The 17,898-nt window shown below is 43.4% G+C and overlaps 3 protein-coding genes across 3 annotated transcripts in view; 1 reads left to right on the top strand and 2 right to left on the bottom strand.

Annotated features, from left to right (window-relative positions):
• Nucleotides 1-172, bottom strand: part of TDG (thymine DNA glycosylase) — a 10,443-nt gene extending 10,271 nt beyond the window's left edge. Inside the window, exon 1 of the mRNA XM_042050716.1 lies at nucleotides 109-172. The gene's annotated coding sequence lies outside the window, so the exon portion shown is untranslated. The remainder of the gene's footprint in view (nucleotides 1-108) is intronic.
• Nucleotides 66-1,695, top strand: CUNH12orf73 (chromosome unknown C12orf73 homolog). The gene is made up of 2 exons (XM_042050719.1): nucleotides 66-353; nucleotides 1,421-1,695. The coding sequence occupies exons 1-2, from the start codon at nucleotides 198-200 to the stop codon at nucleotides 1,514-1,516; spliced, it is 252 nt and encodes an 83-aa protein (XP_041906653.1). The 5' UTR covers nucleotides 66-197; the 3' UTR covers nucleotides 1,517-1,695.
• Nucleotides 1,696-4,973: 3,278 nt separating this feature from the next.
• HSP90B1 (heat shock protein 90 beta family member 1) lies at nucleotides 4,974-14,888 on the bottom strand. Its single transcript, XM_042050712.1, has 18 exons — nucleotides 14,727-14,888; nucleotides 14,187-14,286; nucleotides 13,439-13,580; nucleotides 13,233-13,349; nucleotides 12,492-12,823; nucleotides 11,452-11,563; nucleotides 10,671-10,787; nucleotides 9,960-10,076; nucleotides 9,165-9,302; nucleotides 8,996-9,073; nucleotides 8,849-8,914; nucleotides 8,315-8,584; nucleotides 7,842-8,087; nucleotides 7,424-7,560; nucleotides 6,963-7,041; nucleotides 6,711-6,866; nucleotides 6,085-6,183; nucleotides 4,974-5,237 (listed from the first exon to the last, which is right to left on the bottom strand). The coding sequence occupies exons 1-18, from the start codon at nucleotides 14,773-14,775 to the stop codon at nucleotides 5,208-5,210; spliced, it is 2,385 nt and encodes a 794-aa protein (XP_041906646.1). The 5' UTR covers nucleotides 14,776-14,888; the 3' UTR covers nucleotides 4,974-5,207.
• Between the last annotated feature and the right edge of the window lie 3,010 nt (nucleotides 14,889-17,898).

The raw sequence follows: 17,898 nt of genomic DNA, 5'->3' as shown, positions 1-17,898 counted from the left end.
ATGGGGGCGGAGGGCGGGGCCGCGGCCCCCCGGGGCGGGGGGCGTGAGGGGGCGTGAGGGGGCGGCCGAGCCCCCGGCCGGAGGCCCCGGCGCTGTGTCGCGACTCACCCCGCCTGGCGCGATACTCCCTGGCGAGGGCGGGCCTCGGCACCCGCTTCCCTCTTCCCTTCCCCCTCCCGGCGCCGGCGGCGGCGGGGATGACGCACGTCCGGCGCGGTCCGTGCACAGGGCCCGCCCCCGCAGCAATGCCCGCCGGCGTGCCCTGGCCCACCTACGTGCGGGGGCTGGCGGCCAGCATGCTGGCCATGTTCGCGGGGGCCGAGGTCGTGCACAGGTACTACAGGCCTGACCTTGTAAGTGCGCCGAGGGTCCCGGTTGGTGGTAGCGTGTGTGCGGGATGGAGGGTCTGCTGGAGAGGCTGTGCCTCGGAAAAGGCCCTGGCCTGGCGGTGGACAGAGATCAGCCTGTACAGAGGCGCTGGCCAGGCAGCCAGGACTTCACTGTGTCCGGTTTTGGCCTCCTTAGTACGAGAAAGACAAGGAGCGGGTTCAGTAGAGGGTCACAGAGATGATGAACGGTCTGGAGTGTCTCTTGGGAGAGAGGACTGAGAGGGGATCTCATTAATGCATATAAATACCTCAGAGGTGGATGCCAAGAGGATGGTGCCAGACTTTTCGGTGGTGCCCAGCGATAGGATGAGAAGCAAAGGCCACAAACTAAAACACAACAAGTTTCACCTCAACCTGAGGAAGAGCTTCTTCCCATTGAAGGTGGCAGAGCAGTGGAACAGGCTGCCCAGGGAGGTCGTGAAGTCTCCCTCTCTAAACACATTCCAAACTCACCTGAGCGCGTTCCTGTGTGACCTGCTCTAGGTGACCCTACTGTAGCTTTCTTTACAGGCAAATAGACATATGTATTCAGAATGCTCAAATGATCTGTACCTCTAAAGTAGCACGAATTTTGAGGGAATGCAGTTCTTGAAATGCCATGTTATCTGGTACCTTTTTAAAATTTAATCTCCAGTTTCAGTGCTTAATTTCTAAATCAGGACAGTAGAAGCAGTGAAACTTTTTCTTCTGTCACCAAGAATATGTGTGGAGACTTCAACTGTGCCAGAACATCTCTACCAAACTCACTTGAATGGCAAAAAGAAGCTTTGCTCCTTTAAAACAAACTGACTGTTCTTCCTTTCATCTTGGTTTTTTTTCAAATTAAATTTTGCTACTTTAAAATAAGCGAAATTACAAAAAGGTAATAATTCTTAAGGTGTTTTGCATGTAGGAATTATATTCTGCTCAGAAAAGAGGGTGACAAAATCACAGTTTAGCTGTCATGCTCTTGCAGAGTAAGCTCATTTACTGTTTTGGGAGTTTAATTTTTCCTCTGTCACAACACTGACATCTTTCTCTGTTTTTAACAGAGCATACCTGAAATACCTCCTAAGCCTGGAGAACTGAAAACAGAACTATTGGGTCTAAAAGAAAGATCAAGCAAAGTTCAGACTTCACAACAGTGACCAGAGTTTATTTTTGTTGTGAACACTAGAACTGATAAAATATTTATTCAACTGTTTAAGTTGCAGAAATATATATGTGAAATACTGTGCTCCTGTAATGCTTTTTTGCTTTCCTTTAAGCAGAGTTGCAGGCAGCATTAAAAATAAACATACAGTGGATGCTGTTGGTAAAAGTCTCATCAGTTGCGTGCCAAAATGCTTGTAAGTTCGTAAATCTTGACTGCATTGTAAGTATCCTTATAAGAATAAGGGTGACAAACCATGACAAAGATGTATCACTGACAGGAAATCTGCTTTGGCCCTCTGTAAGGCTGGAATCTTACAGCTTGTTCATCTTACTTAAAATGGGGCAAATACATACAGATTACACTGAAATCGTATTTGTTTGAGCTTCATTTGGGCATCTTAATTTGTCTACGGCTGCTTTTGATAGCTGTAAATATGCAAAACTCTGAAATAACAAGAGCAGGCTTACCTTTCAGTCCAGAAATAGAATCACCACAAAACTCACACCAGGAACTTGAAGATGCAGTCAGCATCCTGCAAAGATAACTCAATAACCCGGTTTTGAATGGTACATAATAGAGCTTGGGAATGTTGGGACTACTTTCTCTTGAGAAGGATGCCAGGAAAAAGCACAGGCTTCATCCTCAGTTCTCACTTAAGTTTAACTCATAAAAACCACAGTCTGAAAAATTACCCATTAAGGAAACAGAAAGCTCCCTAATTCCTACTGCCAAAGTACTTGGAAGTCTTGTAAGAGCAGAGGGGATCCAGAAATAATCACTGAAAGTGCTACATTTACATCAGTCCTGGCTATGAAGCTATTACTTTATTTATGCCTGCTTAAGCTGGAGTGGTTTTCCTAGGAAGAAAGGTTCACATAGTTTTTATACATGTGTATGTGTCTGCTCTCACCCAGTTTTACAGCTGTTGGTGGGATGAGCTCCTCTCCTGCTCTTGTGTGCCCATACTATGTAACTACATCACATCCTCTCTCTCAGGCACTTTTATCAATGACAGCAGGCATTGAGAGAAAGGCTCTAGTAAAACACAGCTGTTAAGCCCGAACAAAATCTGTGAGAACATCTTAATAGGCCCACTTCTGGTGAAAAGACTTTTTCCTTTACTGCACCTAAACAAAGCTGAGATTGGCAACCTTCCACTTCAGCAGAAGATAAAGTTTATTGAACAGAAAATGGGACAGTTCAGCAGTATTTTCTGTTCTAAATGGGGCAGGAACAGCAGTTTTTGGATGTTCCCTTTAACAAGCCAGAATTCACCAGCCTCTGCACTGTTACTCATACTTTGTCAGACCATCACCTCTTATGTTGTTGATTCCTGACATAAAAGATGCATTTCTCTCTATTTTCTAAAGGTTTTTCAGATCTAAAGGCTACAGAGGGAAGTTTCTACTAATTAGGCTTGGATTTCTAAGTGTATCCTGCTGCTACTGAAAACTGAGCAGCAGGGAGCTCAGCCTGTTCTAGCACTAAGGGAAATGTCCTCATTAGTGCCCATCTAGGAATAGCAAAGCTGACTATACACCAAGTTTTAACAGCAGAGGTGACAGCCCCAGAATAAGCACAACTGAAACACTGAGAAAAGCAGGAAACACTTCCCATACTGACACCATTTTGCTTCAGAGCTGACAAAAAAAAAAAAAAAAAAGGTAAACTTACAAGTGCATTTTGTGTTTATTAATAGCAAACACTTGTCACTCCAGCGTGTAGAGAAAGCAGCTGGACCACAGCTATGTTGCACATGATACCCTCAGCTGAAGTATATGAAGAAGCATGACTCTCAAGTGTGCTCTTTATTATTTGTGAAATGTAATCAAGTTTTGTCACCCTCAAGCCAATCAAAGCAATAAGAACTTCAGCTGTACAACAGAATGAAGGTTGCTTAAATCTACAAGTAATTTACAAATTAAGAATACTGGAGGAGGCCACCCTACACTTCCAATATTCCCCTTTGGTTTGTTAGGCAAAATCATTCCCAACCATACAGGAGGTGTGAGCGACGCTACTCAAGAGGTCAAACAGTGAGGTGTGGGTAGTAATGATAGATTTCTGAGTGTATCGCTAAAAATAAGTGATACTTTAGGAGGTTGATTGCTACAGAGCACAAAGTTGCACTGCTATAATAAGTGCAAACTGCCCCAAGAAATGGTGCACCTGCCCTGTTCAGTAACTTACTGCCGAAGGCTGCTACTAAAGCTGACCTTGGCAGCTGCTGACACTCAGAACACTCAGCCTGGGCCAGTAACGGCTCTTCTCTAGGATACCACTGCAGTGAGCAGAACCAGAACCCCCCCCCAAACTAAGCTTCCTTTCCTTGATGTCTCAAACAAGCATAACTTCAACACAACTCGCTAAACCCTAACACAATAGCCACACTGATAACGTGGCATATTTTGGGCAATATAGAAGCCTAGTAAATGAAAAGCAAGTTCTTCAGGTCAGTGTTTAGTGCCCTCACCTAATAAGAAAACTTATTTGGCTTCAGACTGCAGAAACTTGTAACTTCACAGAAGTTCTGTTAACAAAACAGAAGAGATTGGTTCTTAAGTAGAATCACTGTGCAGAAGCATCACTCCTATGTCCTTCTTCCACAGAAGAAGGCAAAAAAACCCCCGAAAACCCTCAATGTAAACACTTTCCACCACATCTGTGAAGATGTTTCAAAGTAGAGGCACAAGTGAGAAAGTGTAGTGCTTCATCCAACCATTAGATAAAGTTAACATAATGAATAGAAGTTCAACATGTCTACAACTAACCAGATTTAGCTTCAGTCACATTAAGTATCTACAGTGCTTTGCCATACCTACAGGGACCTAGAACAAGAGTGAAAATGTCTAGGAGAAACAGCATTAAGAATATGTGAAAAGAACTTCCACCTTTAAAAAACACCTGTAGAAAACAGAACTGCTGTAGTGACACAAGTCAAAGGCACGGTTTCCAAGTGCCAGGGAGGATGGTGCCAGCTCACAGGCAGTAAGACAGTTCTGGTGGGAGTTGTCCGCATATTTAATCAAAGGAGATGTTTTTTCCCCCCTCATCTGTAAAGCTTCTGCTGCATATTCTATGGAGTCAAGTCACAGACTCCAGCACAAGCTGGCAGGCCTTCAACTTCCAATGCCATCTTTAAACACCCTATGTCCTCTTCCTTAGGCTTGCAGGGGATACCTAACTCAAATACTTGTTTCAATTAGCAAGTTCAGTACAGCTCTCAGATACTAGGTGTACTTGGCTAAGCAGCACAGCAGGTTTGTAAAAATAAATCCCAGCCACAGGCAGACACTACACAAGTAGGTGTGGCTGTGCCAGCACAGAAAGGCCCAAGGACTGCCAACAAAGAGCCTGTTTGCATAAAGGACCTCAACATGCAGGACCATACCTTAATTTCTTTCTGCCAGCCCACAAGATGAGCTTGCTATGTATAAATTTAGAGTTGGTGGTGTTTGGGAACATTTTATTTTGTACATGACAAGATTTTACACCAAGTCAGTTAAATAATACAAATTTACATTCATGAGGAATGTTTTTAGAAAAGTGAACTTAAAAAAAAAACCTCCTTTACCCTTTAAAACCCCATACCATCCCTCAACATTTTACAGTGGAAAAAACCAAAACAATCTAATTCACATTCCCTCTTAACCCCCCAATGCAGGACAGTAGTTGAGTGCAGTTTACAGTTCATCTTTCACATCTGTGGATTCCTGTGAAGACAAAAAAGAGAATCAAAATGTTACTTTTTGAAAGCAGAAAAAGGTTACAAGAACTGCCCCAGAAGAACAGAAATTTCTATTACTGTTATTGCAGGTTATACTGCTGTGCAAACTTAACAGGAGTGGCATCAAAATTAAGTAGGTATAGTACAATAAATACTGCTCCTCAAATTCATTCTTACCTAATCTGACATTACATAACATAACAGCAAGAAATGCAAATATATAGCTTATAGCAATGTGATAAGTCACAGGACATCATCTTGCAGGTCTCTTCCAAAAGCAACCCAAGAAAGCAGGCCCAGTTGGGACCTCAAACAACTTTACAAGTTGGTATTGAAGTTATGGTATTAAAAGAGTTCAGCATATCCACCATTAAAACTGCAGACATGAGCTAAGTGAAGGCTGACTTCACATGGCAGGTGAACTGTTTAGAAGCAATGGTGTTGTCTGGAGTGTTGTTCCAAGCCTATACTGTGACCATTTAAAACTATACTCTTGCTGATTTGTTCATGTTTTTGCCCACAAGCTGTGGAAATACCACAGATAATTGTCTTCACTAGAGGATTTGCTGCCATTTTCTTGCCACAGGGCACTTTTACAATCTCTTAAGCATAATTTAGCTCCAGCTTTGAACATATCTAAGTGTTATCTTTTCACAATGTAGTTTAATAATTAATTTGTATTGCAGGTTTTTTCCCCTCCAAGAAAAGCCTGGAACACCTCACACTAAAATCTAGTGTCATGAAAGGCAAAGTGAACACCTTTATTGCCAGGTAGCACCCACAGGCAAAGTTCCACAACTATTGGCAAGAAAGCATCAAACTTGGGACCCTACCTTCTGTGTTTCACTGTCCTCAGCATCAGCATCCACTTCCTCTTCATCCTGCTCCGCCTCCTCAGCTGCATCTTCAGGCTCTTCAGGTTCCTCATCCACCTGTACACACAGGTCACAAGCAATTTGCTTTACTTGCTTAGGTTTTTCAACTAGCTGTGCACTAGCTAAATACAGGCTATGGAAGAATTCACTACCAGTTCCTAACATTTGCCACAAGCTACCTGAAGGAAAAAGTAAGACCTGTCTAGCACTGATCCACTCCAGCAAAACAGCCAGCAGTTCTTGCACAGCATTATGAGAACTTTGATTACTTACACCCACTTAGGAATTTCTCCATTAGAGATAGGGGTCAAAGGCCTGTGTGCCCAATTTACTCCTCTATTTTTTTTATTAAGGACAGGACAATACTTGAGAAGCATAACAAAATAGCAGAATCTCAAACTACAAAGAAAAGCAAGGAAGGGAGACCATGAGTAAGTACAGACTCATGGCTGGATTTCTGGTGGCCCACTTAAGTGCAGGAAGCTGGATACATTTAATTTTATGCAAGTAAATCAAGCAGCTGCACTTTTTAAGATGGAGCAACAGTAAGTCAATTATCAGCCCCAAGTGGAAGACAAACTAACCTTTGCATCCAGGTCAATGTTTAAACTCAAACGAAGCATCCTTTCTATTCTGTCTCCATATTCCTTAGTGTCTGGCAACATATATCCTGATCTCAGAGTTGCAGTTTCAAACAATACCACTGCAAGATCTGAAACAGTTTTGTCATCTTCATTTTCCTAATATGGAAGAACACAAGAAAATCAAAACAGACTTGTTAAAGCAGGTTGTATGCAGCGAAGTCAGTCAATGTTTCACTATTCTTATTTATTTACCTTGACTCGCCTCAGCATGTCCTTGATCAGTGGATGCCTGGGGTTAATTTCAAATGTCTTCTTTTGGCTGGCATAGTAGCTGAGAAGAAAAATTGCAGCACTAAGTTTCAAAGTACAGGACCCAATTATATCTTTAAATCCACATACACTGGTTACAGTCACAGTAACAAGTGTATTCCCCCTGTTTAATACTTGTGCAACTATGGGAAGCATTCAAGTTACTAAGTTCATCTTGTCACCAAATGACAGATATCAAATGATTAGTCTTGCTCACCAGGCAGTTTTACATATTGGGCTTGGAAATAACAATGTAAGGCTATAATGAAGAGTAACTTGGTTGTAAAATGACCTTTAAAACACTTAGGATCATCTGAACCAGGTGGAAGCTTGTTACAGGCAAACCAAGCAAGGGAGGCAGTCAACTGCATTTCATGTCTGCTGCTACAGAACTGGAAGCTTACTTTGTCGATATATCCTTCCCAGTCTGGTAAGCTTGAGCCTTCATGATTCTTTCCATGTTACCAGACCAGCCATACTGACTAGCCACAAGAGCACATGGAGACTGGGTTAAACGTTGAGATAGCACAGCTTTTTCAATCTGTAGAAAAAACCCCCAAAACACCTTAATGTTAGTTCACAGAACTTATACAGTGAATAAAGTAAATAACTCTGAACTTCCCTGTCAATTCAAGAATTTCTGAAAAATGTCTAAGATGACAGTCTAACTCATTGTTTTCCTGAATAAAGGTATTATCCATAAAGGTTTACCCCATGATGGCAGAGAAGCTACTGTCAAATCTGTGTTCAAATAATCTGCAAGGTATGTTGTAGCAAGTACAGCAAGTAAAAATAATCATTACAAATAACACAGTATTTTACCTTGTCTTTTAGAGCTTTGTCTTTCATCCAGTTTAAGAGTGGCTCAAATTCCTTTTCCAAGGCTTCCCGACTCTCTTTAGACTTTTCACTTTCTTCAAACTTAACTCCTTCTTTTGCTACATTCTGGAACCTCTTGCCATCAAACTCTGGCAAAGCCTGAATACAATATTCATCTACTGGTTCAGTCAGATAGATCACTTCATAGCCCTTTTTCAGCAGACGCTCAACAAATGGTGAGGACTCAGCCTAGGATGAAAACATTTGGGATGTCAGTTTAATTGCATTGGTATCAACAGTTACCAAAACCTGTACAACTATCTGACAAATACTGGTACCAGAAAAACTGAACTGCAGGAGTAACATAAGCATGGAGTCTCCACTTGTGCCATAAATACACAATTCACAATGTTTATGGTACTAAAACTATAAGCTATAATGTACCCCTTTTCCCTCTTTCTTTCACTCTCACATACCTCCTTTCTGCTAGCACCAGCCATGAAATAGATTTTGTCTTGCTTCTCCTTCATTCTTTCCACATACTGATCAAGGCTGGTGAGGTTACTTTCATGATGAGAAGACTGGAAGCGCAGAAGTTTAGCGAGTCGTGTACGATTGGAGTGATCCTCAATAACACCAAGCTTCACATTAGTACCAAACTCTTTCCAGAATGTGTCATTGTATTTTTCCTCTGCAATCTTCTTGATCATATCAAGAGTTTTGCGAACAAGTTTCTTTCTGATCACCTAAAAAAAGCAGCAATACTGAGTTACAACAATAAGTATTTGGAAGAGCCCTCACTGCAACCTCATTACAAAGAATAGATTCCACTTTGTATCCCTGATCTGACATAGAGGTAATCTGCAAACAGCAATACCTGAGTTTCCTTTATGTTAATTTCAGAGTCATGTACCAAAATTCATCATGCTATTAAGTCTTCTAAATCTTACTGCTGTCGTGTGCTTACAATGAAGGAATTTAATTGTTTTAATTAAAAACAACTAGCTTACCTTTAACAATTTATGCTGCTGAAGTGTTTCACGGGATACATTCAAAGGAAGATCATCAGAATCCACCTAATTGAGAAAGAAAATTTTAAGTATACCTGGCAGTATTTAAAAAAAAAATTAAATGCAAGTAAGATATATAATACTTACAACACCCTTAACAAAGTTAAGATATTTGGGCATCATGTCATGGAAGTCATCAGTGATGAACACTCTTCGAACGTACAGCTGAATTACAAGAGGAGAGAGCAGCCAAGTTACTTTAGGGTTTTTGTTTTTCTTTTCCACAAAACCATAACCACACACTTTCCTGTCCTACCTTAATGAAATCACTTTTTTTGGATCCGTATTCATCAAACAGTCCACGTGGAGCAGAATTAGGAACAAACAAGATGGATTTGAAAGTTACTTCCCCTTCAGCAGTGAAGTGGATGTATGCCATTGGGTCATCATGTTCCTGTGAAGAGAGAATGCTTTTAATTGACGTGGGGAAAATACCAGTGAGTTAATGTTTCTAAAAATAACATGCTTTTGGCAAATAAGTGCAATTATTTAAGAACTAATCCATGTAGCCATGCTTTGTTAAAGTCTATAATGGAGACAAAAGTTTAAGTTACAAGAGCAGAGTTACTCATGTAAAAAAAACCTGGAAACCTTCCAAGTTTTGCTGGATTTTAACAAGCCAGTTGCTAATAAGTTACCAACAGCACAATAACCAATAGAGTATCATCACACCACATGATACAAAGGTAACACTTCTAGGAAACTCTGTCTCCCTCTTTCTTCCACCCTGCAATAAGCACCACAACCCTCTGACTTAAATACAAATTTCCCTGTCAACATTGAAACACATCAGTAAGCTCCACATGCGCTGCAACATAATACTTCCCAAACGTAGACTAATCAACACTTGGGTGGCAGTACCTTCTCTCTGGAAAAAAGATTAACTCTGACTGAGATGTTATACCTTCCAGGCTCTCTGCAGTTCCATCTACTGACAGCTATTAATTAATTCTTCAGAAATAGCCCATCCATAAGCATTCTTTTATTTACATAGCAAGACATACTGCAGCAAACCTCTTCCTTTGGAATCATCTTGAGGCCCAGAGCTCACCTTGGAAAAGGTTTTGTAAAAAGCTTTGTATTCATCTTCTTCAACTTCTTTAGATGGTCTCTGCCAGATTGGTTTTATGTCATTCATGAGCTCCCAATCCCAGACAGTCTTTTCGACCTAGGTAAATAAACACCACAGTATAAAAAACTCTCATTCTTTTACTTCATGCTTGGCCAATTAAGGGCACTCCACTGAAGCCAAAACAAAATAGCATGTAAAAATCCCAAACATGCTCTTTCTAATTTATAAAACTATGCAATGGCCTGGACATTCTCATTTTAAGTACTCATGAGTGCAACACATGGGAACAAAACTTCAGTCTACATTGTAGTGTGTTCCATGTATATTTAACACATTCACTGAGTACCAGTATTTCTGTTCTAATGCCACTCTGGAAAAATCTTCCCAGCAGAGTATATTAAATTTAAACTTGTCAACAGTGTCAGACTTCAGAATTCCGCTTCCATTTCAAGCAGTTCATGCAAGTACTTATAATTAGCTGTGACCACAGCTTCACAAGGCTACTGCCAATCATCTGCCTGACTTCTACCTAAGTCTGTTTCATTTACAATCTTCTTTCCTCACATCTCACTTTAAAAGGATTTGTTTCTTGAAAGCACACACTACAGAAATGCACCTCTGCAAGACTACCTAGGAAAATTGCCATCTATCTGACATGAGCTGCAGGACCCCAAGTCTAACAAAGCTTACCTTCTTAGTTTTTGGCTTCTTTTCTTCCTCCTCTTCTTCAACTGCTGCTTCATCATCTGTTTCTTCTTCTTTCTCCTTTGCTTCCTCCTCTTCAATGGGTTCTTCGACAGTCTCTGTCTAAAGAGACAACTGAAGGTGGGGATTTGAACACCTTGACTTCCTACTAGGTATGCTCTAGTATTCTCTCAAAAAGCTTAATCTCATAGCACTAGCCTGACTTCTGCTATTTTTCTGTTGCAAACTTCTCAATAGGTAATATTTTTCAGTTGCATTTTTCATTAACACATACTTTCCTTCAATACACTGTGAGATCACCATACTCAAATTCAAGTTTGTCAATGCTTTACATATAATGCTGATCAAAGACTTGGTGGATTTTAAGTTGGTGCTACACCAAGAAAGCATCCCAACAGGCCTAAGACACTGCTCTGTTTTTTTCAGGATACCTAGCCATGGTTCTGCTTGAGAGCTTAACAGAGCTTCCATCTACCAAAGCCAGTGTAAGAAAGATCCATCTAAGTAATTACCAATGTTTTTCCTTTGATAATCTTCTTTGAGTCAGAATAAAAACAAGCTCCTTTAAAGTTTGTGATTTTAGCAACAGACTAGCATTTAGAGAAAAAACAACTAAAACACTAGCCAAGAAGTCAGGAACAAAAGAATTTTAGAAATTAGACAAGTGGCAGCTCTATTACAGGACCTTAGCCTTCATGAAAGATCTGGCCAGACAGCTGTCATAACCAAAGCTTACACTGTGCAATACTCAGTTAAATACACTTACCTTGCTGCTCCACACATATATGGGGAAGTTTATGAACTGGGAATATTTCTTCACTAGATTTTTAACAGTGTCCAGCTCAAGGTAATCAGATGCTTCTTCCTTCAAGACAAGGCTAAATAAAAAAAAACAAAACCCCAACCAAACCTTTTAAAGTGCTGAACAAGTATTTTGACAGTTTCATAGCAAAAGATACATTTCTTATGCCACTGAGATTGACCAACTGAGCCAGAGCATGGTGCTGATAACCAAGATTGGGGGTTTATTCACATATGGGCCATTCATTTAAGAGGTGGAGTTGATGATCCTTGTGGGTCCCAATTCAGAACAATCTGTGATTTTTGCTGCAGTTGTAGCAATTCATATTTATGCAAGTGAGCTTTTATTAGTACAACTCCAAGTATCTTAAAAAATACAATCCTTACTCAACTAGCAGTTGTTTTCACTGACTGAGGCAGAACACAATATTCAAAAGTTTAAATGAAAGCAGCAAATCATATCAATACTTATCAGGATTTTGATGCACCCTCATGGGCTTTACCTCAAACTAGAGCACCAAGATCTACTTTTTTACACTAAGTGCCACCTCCAGAAAGACATCTTCTAAACCCAGGCCAAATAAATTTACCTGCTCATGAAAGCAATGAAAATAGGACTGGCAAACTACCTCTAGTCTGAAATTTGCATCAGATCAGCCTCACTGGTATATAAACAGCAGCTAGTTTCCAAGACAAAGCTCTACAGCTCCTGTACAGGTTTTGCCAGGCCAGAATTGTGTTGAGGGACTGAATGAGCCTGTTTGGAAGTACTTGGTGACAGTTGTCAAGACATTCATAGTTTTGTTAGCTCATCAAACAGAACATGAAGCAAACTACATTTCTTTTTGGCTCCAGTTTATATTTTGCATGTTTCTATTAAACTGAATAAAGCTGTATTATAAGAATTAAATTAGCCACAAAGCTGAAGTCACTCACATATTCCAATAAGCAAAGTGTACCCACACAACCTTTTCTATTTTAAAACTAAAGAAACTTAATACTTACGTTATGGTTGTGCCACGTCCTAAGGTGTTCCCTCTTGGGTCATTGATCACAGAGAACTCATTTGAATCTGACTCCCAAATATGCTGAGTATCATTGTTGTGTTTTGATGTGACAATAACTCTGTCTGCTACTAAGAAAGCAGAATAAAAGCCAACACCAAACTGGCCAATTAACTCAGATGTTGACTGGCTATCATCCTGCATTTCAGTCATCTTGTTTAAGAATTCACTTGTACCAGACTTTGCAATGGTACCCAGGTTTTTAACTAACTCCTCCTTTGTCATGCCAATACCCGTATCTGTAACATGAAGCATGTTCTTCTCTTTATCACACTGAAAAAAAAAAAAAAAAAGAGAAAAATGCAGTTTGACTTCCCTCTGAACCTTAATACATGCCGAAGAAAAGTGCTACATAGTAGTAATCAAATTCAATCATGCCTGGCTACAATAAATTGAATTTGCAGTAACCAGAAATGAGAAAGACCTTCCTTCGAAGTACTCCAATACTTCAGTTGCTCTTTATAAAACCAGAAATGTACTTTTACCATTAAAAGAGAAGTAGTCTTTGATAAAGTTAATTGCAAAGGTCCTCATGTGGTCCTAGTTTGTATTTGCATCAGCATTAAGCCAAAGACTGAGATTTAATGAAGCAAGAACTGAGATTTAATGTTTTCATGAGATTTAATCTTTTCACATTCCTCCACCACGTCTCTTAGAGATGTTCATATCTAATGCTTCTTACCTTGATTTTGACTGTAAGTTCCTCATTGCCAGCGAGAGCATTTTCATCAGTTAATGATATCAACCGTATCTTATCTAAAGCATCTGAAGCATTTGAAATAAGTTCCCGCAGGAAAATCTGAAATAGAAGCCAGTAGTCAGGAATGCCAGGAGACAGACACACACCCCTCCAAAATTCTAACATGAGCTGCAGATAAAGGCACTAACCTCTTTATTTTTATACAAAGAATTGATAATTAACTTCATCATTCTGTTCACTTCGGCTTGAAATGCAAACTTCTCAGATTTTTCTCTGATTTCTTTGATCTGGGATGCATTTAGGCCATCTAGCTGGATAGCTTCTTCCTCTCTGTTAGGACAATGAAAAGCCTATCAAGGAATCTTGTCCACAAACAGCATCACTAATTTTATCACAAAGCAACAGCAAAAATGCTTAATTGCTGATGTAGCACAAAATTACATGATCAAGTGAGTCAAGTGCCAAGAATAGCCATCCTCAACTGCATAACCTTAATTCAAAACTTGAGTGAAAACTCATGCTTGCAAGTGAGACTCTTTTCATTAAAAATTCAGGGAATAATACAGGTAATGTTAAAGCCACTGCAATCCTCAGCATGTGGCGCACCTCACAGGAGGTAAGGCATTTCACAGGCATAGAGCGATTTCATCCCCAGGCACTAAACTGACACCATTTATGACATGCACGAGTAAACCCCAATTAACAGTTATTGATATTCGACAAAAACAAGTTGAACTTTTCTGAATCCAAGTTCTCAAGCTCGTTTCAGTTTAGAAGGAAAAACAGTCTTTTGCAGAAATGCTTTATTTCCTCCAGCTGACAGGATCACTCTTTTGAATAGCGTTCCTTCCCTGCTTCTGAGGCCTGAGGCATAACTGGTGCTCAAACTGACGCTCAAACTGACCCTTCCAAAACCAGGACGCCTCAGATACCAACCTCTGAACAACTTCATCATCCGTTCGAGACCCTTCTCTGCTTTTGCCCAAGTCATCTTCCACGGTCCCATCTACATCCACCTCATCGGCTCTGACCGACACTGGGAAAACAAGGAAACCAACGCTCTGAACCCGATCTCCATGCTACACTACCCAACTTCTCCGCTCACCCCTCCCCACGACTTTAGGCTCAGCTCTGCCGCTCCAGTCCCCCGCCCCCTCCCCAGGGGAGTTCAGCCCAACCGGAGACACGCGAGAGGGGCAAGCGGAGGCCCTCTCCCACCCTCCGCCCCCGCCCGTGACAGCGCATGAGCCGCGCGGCCCCCTCCCCCCGCCGGAGAGGGCCAGGCCCGGGCAAAGCAGGCGAGGGGCCGAGCACCGCTTCCCCTCCCCGCGGGGCAGAGCGAGGGGTCTCGCCCGACACCCCACCTCCCCTCGCCCCAGCACACGGCGGGGGAAGGCGGGTGGGGGGGGGGGGGCCTGTTGGCCGGGACCCCGACACCCTTCCGCCAGAACCTTCTAGAAGCCCGCGGGCACTCACCGGCCAGGAGCAGCACACCGGCCAGAGCGAGCGCCCACACGGACTTCATGGCGGCCGCGGTGACAAGAGAAGAGCCCCCAGCGCCGCCGCCTCGCGCTGCCGAGCCCGACCCGCGCCGCCGCCGATCCCGCTGGAGCGGCCGCGGCCCTCCCCCTCCGCCTTATGAACCCCGGAGTGGGGGGGGCCTGCGCCACTGCGACCAATAGCAGCGCACCACGCCAAACACGCAGCCAATGGGAAGCCTGGGCAGGCGGGGTCTGCAGCCGTCGCCGCCAATCGTGACTTTCCATGTGCGGTTTCCTGCGGTCGGAGCGTGGCCGGCGCCGATTGGCGGGCGGGGCGGCGCTCGGCCAATGGTGTGCGCGGGGTGGCGTGGCCAGCGCGGCCTCGCGCGGCGCTGCAATGAATGATCGGCGGCGTTTAACGGCGGGACCACGTGGGGCGCGGCCGCGGGAGCGACAGGGACCGTCTCCACACGGAGCACCAGCTCCGACCGCTTCCGGGGACACCCGGGATGCTCACTGGGGAGACGGGGTGTTATGGCAACGGCACTTCCGGTCGCGGCCGCACCCCTGGGTACCAAGAGGTGTGAAAAGTCATGATTAAGGCCATAACCAGCGGGCCCGAGCGCCAGGCCTGGGCCGCCGTTAGGGGAAGGGCGGCACTGGCAAATCCCGCTGTCCGCCCCACCGAGTGGGGGCTGGAGCGAGGATGGGCGCATGCCCCGGTGCTGCGCGTTGCATGCCGGGAGATGTAGTTCGTGCGGTCGGTGCCCCATGGCGCCCCCTGCCGCGGCGGCGCGGGAGGTGCGCGGGGGCTCCATGACAGGGTCCCCGCCAGGTACTCGGGGCCTCACGATCCCGCTGCTGTCGTCGTGCCCTGCCCTTGGCTCTCCGCGCCTCTCTGCGTGTCTAGTGCCTCGCACCGCCATGAGAGAAACCGGCTGGCTTCAGCCGAGCCTCTTTGGGGACTCCCAGTGCTGGTGGAGGATAAACCAAGCCGAGTGTCTGCCAGGTGTCTCTGTTCTCCGGGTTTTCAGCGCTCATCAGGGCAACCATTCTCCCAGGAGCTCGTTAGCCCTCCTTAGACTACTCTTGGGGCCTTTGTTCATCCACGCACGGCCCTCCCTTCCCCCTGTGGAGTGGCGGCTCCAGCAGCTGCCTCAGGTGTGAGGGGACACGGGACCTGCCCCCCGGTGCCACCCTGCGGGGCAGGGTCGGCGTGAGGGCAGCTGCGATTTGTGGCACACTAAAAGGGAGCCCCGCTGCTCCACAGATGAGACCTTCCCGTGCTTTTTCCGTGTCCCTGGCAGGGGTTGCAGCTTGGGACATGAAATGCAGCCTGTGCAACCTCTGCAGTGCATTGCTGTTAACAGCTTATGTTAATAAGCTAGCTACTTGAAATAACTTATGACCCCCCCTCACCATCCTGAAAAATCTGCCGAGGCTTTCATGTGCCAGTCACCTGTTTCATCTTACATGTTTAACACTAGATTGGGGGGAAAAAAACCCCACCAAATACCAAAAAACAAACTTGCAAGCAATGATTTGATGAACTTTGTACTTGGAGAGGAATGTATTTGAAAGATATTGATCTGTGATGTTCCATGCAAAATATAAAAGCCTTCACTGTGTTTACAACTTCACAAACACAGAGCTTAGTCTATCAGTAGCTGAAGGTCTTGGCAAAAATAAGGTTATCATCTTTAAAACTCAGTGTTGTACATTTTTGTCCTAATAATTAATGTTTATGGAACTGGAAATGAGCCTTTTTATTGCAGTAAAGAATGGTTATCTTTGGGTTCTTCTTAATGAAGTGTTGTGCTTTAACCCCAGCTGGCAACAAAGTCCTGTGCAGCTGCTTCCTCACTCCTCCCCATGGGCTGGGGGAGAGAATCAGGAGTGTAAAAGTGAAAAAACTCGTGGGCTGAGATAAAGACAGTTTAAGAGGTAAGGAAAAGCCTTGCATGCAAGCAAAGCAAAACAAGGAATTAATTCACCATTTCCCATGGGTAGGCAGGTGTTCAGCCATCCCCAGGATGGCAGGGCCCCAGCGCACATAACAGTGACTGGGGAAGACAAACACCATCACTCCCAACATCCTCCCCTTCCTCCTTCTTCCCCCAGCTCTGTACACTGAGCATGGCACCACATGGCATGGAATGTCCCTTGGGTCAGTTGGGGTCAGCTGTCCTGGCTGTGTCCCCTCCCAACTTCTCGTGCACCTCCAACCTCCTTGATGGTGCAGTGGTGCAAGAGGCAGAGAAGGCCTTGACTCTGTGCAAGCACTGCTCAGAAATTATGAAAACATCCCTGAGTTATCGACACTGTTTCCATCACGAATCCATACCAGAGCCCTGTGCCAGCTACTGTGAAGAAAATTAACTCTATCCCAGCCAATACCAGCACAAGAAGGCAAAATTCAATTGCGACCTCTCTAAAAAGACTCATGAAGCTTTTCTCTATGATTTGCAGTTTTAATAGCTGTTCCTCACATATCACAAATTATATGAGAAAATAAAAGGACGGTTACTCTTCCAAAACGTATGTGAGAATGACTGTGAAAAATAAATGTGAGAAGTCAGTGTTAGGGTTGTAAGTAAAAAAAACCCCACCTGTCAGGTTTTTGTGGAGACTTGAACTTGGAGAATTGTTAGGGTTGTAAGTAAAAAAAGAAACATCTGTCAGGTTTTTGTGGAGACTCGAACGTGGAGAATTATTTTCCAAGGAGTAGTCTTACTTATTTGAAAATACAATTTCATTATTCAGGAGTCTAAGCAGAGAAAGTTTATCTTTTTCTAAGACTCATCTACAAGCAGTTCAGGATTTGATTTCCTAATTGTGCCTCTATGATTCCCAGAGTGAGATATGTTGCTTTACGACTGTTGATAGGCATTTGAGGGACACAGAGATAAGCAGAGTAGTTATCTCCTTCTTGTAGAATTCTTGCATTAGGAGATTTTTCTGGCATTTCTGGTTTAGCCATCATTTTGCTGGAGGCAGGAAAATGTAACGCCTCGTGACAATCATTTTGAACTTTGGTAACTGGAATAGTAAGAATGCAAACCAGTTCTGTTATTGACTGTGCTAAACCAACAGAGATTTTAGATTAAGTTTTGTGGAATTCAAATTTTATTGGTTACTTTGCCTCTATGATTATACAGTGTAGAACA

This window comes from Corvus kubaryi, unplaced genomic scaffold (assembly GCF_017639235.1).
Source record: "Corvus kubaryi isolate FWS band 111438036 unplaced genomic scaffold, C.kubaryi_AGA036_p1.0 74, whole genome shotgun sequence".
NCBI classification, from domain to species: Eukaryota; Metazoa; Chordata; class Aves; order Passeriformes; family Corvidae; genus Corvus; species Corvus kubaryi.
This window is presented reverse-complemented; position numbering and strand designations above follow the sequence as displayed.

Coding starts and splice junctions, on each gene's coding strand:
- CUNH12orf73 (XM_042050719.1), top strand. CDS start 198: ATGACGCACGTCCGGCGCGGTCCGTGCACAGGGCCCGCCCCCGCAGCA. Junction 354..1,420: donor GGTACTACAGGCCTGACCTT/GTAAGTGCGCCG, acceptor TGTTTTTAACAG/AGCATACCTGAAATACCTCC.
- HSP90B1 (XM_042050712.1), bottom strand. CDS start 14,775: ATGAAGTCCGTGTGGGCGCTCGCTCTGGCCGGTGTGCTGCTCCTGGCC. Junction 10,788..11,451: donor TATATGTGTGGAGCAGCAAG/GTAAGTGTATTT, acceptor TTGTCTCTTTAG/ACAGAGACTGTCGAAGAACC. Junction 6,867..6,962: donor ACATGCTGAGGCGAGTCAAG/GTAAATAAATAA, acceptor CTTCCATATTAG/GAAAATGAAGATGACAAAAC.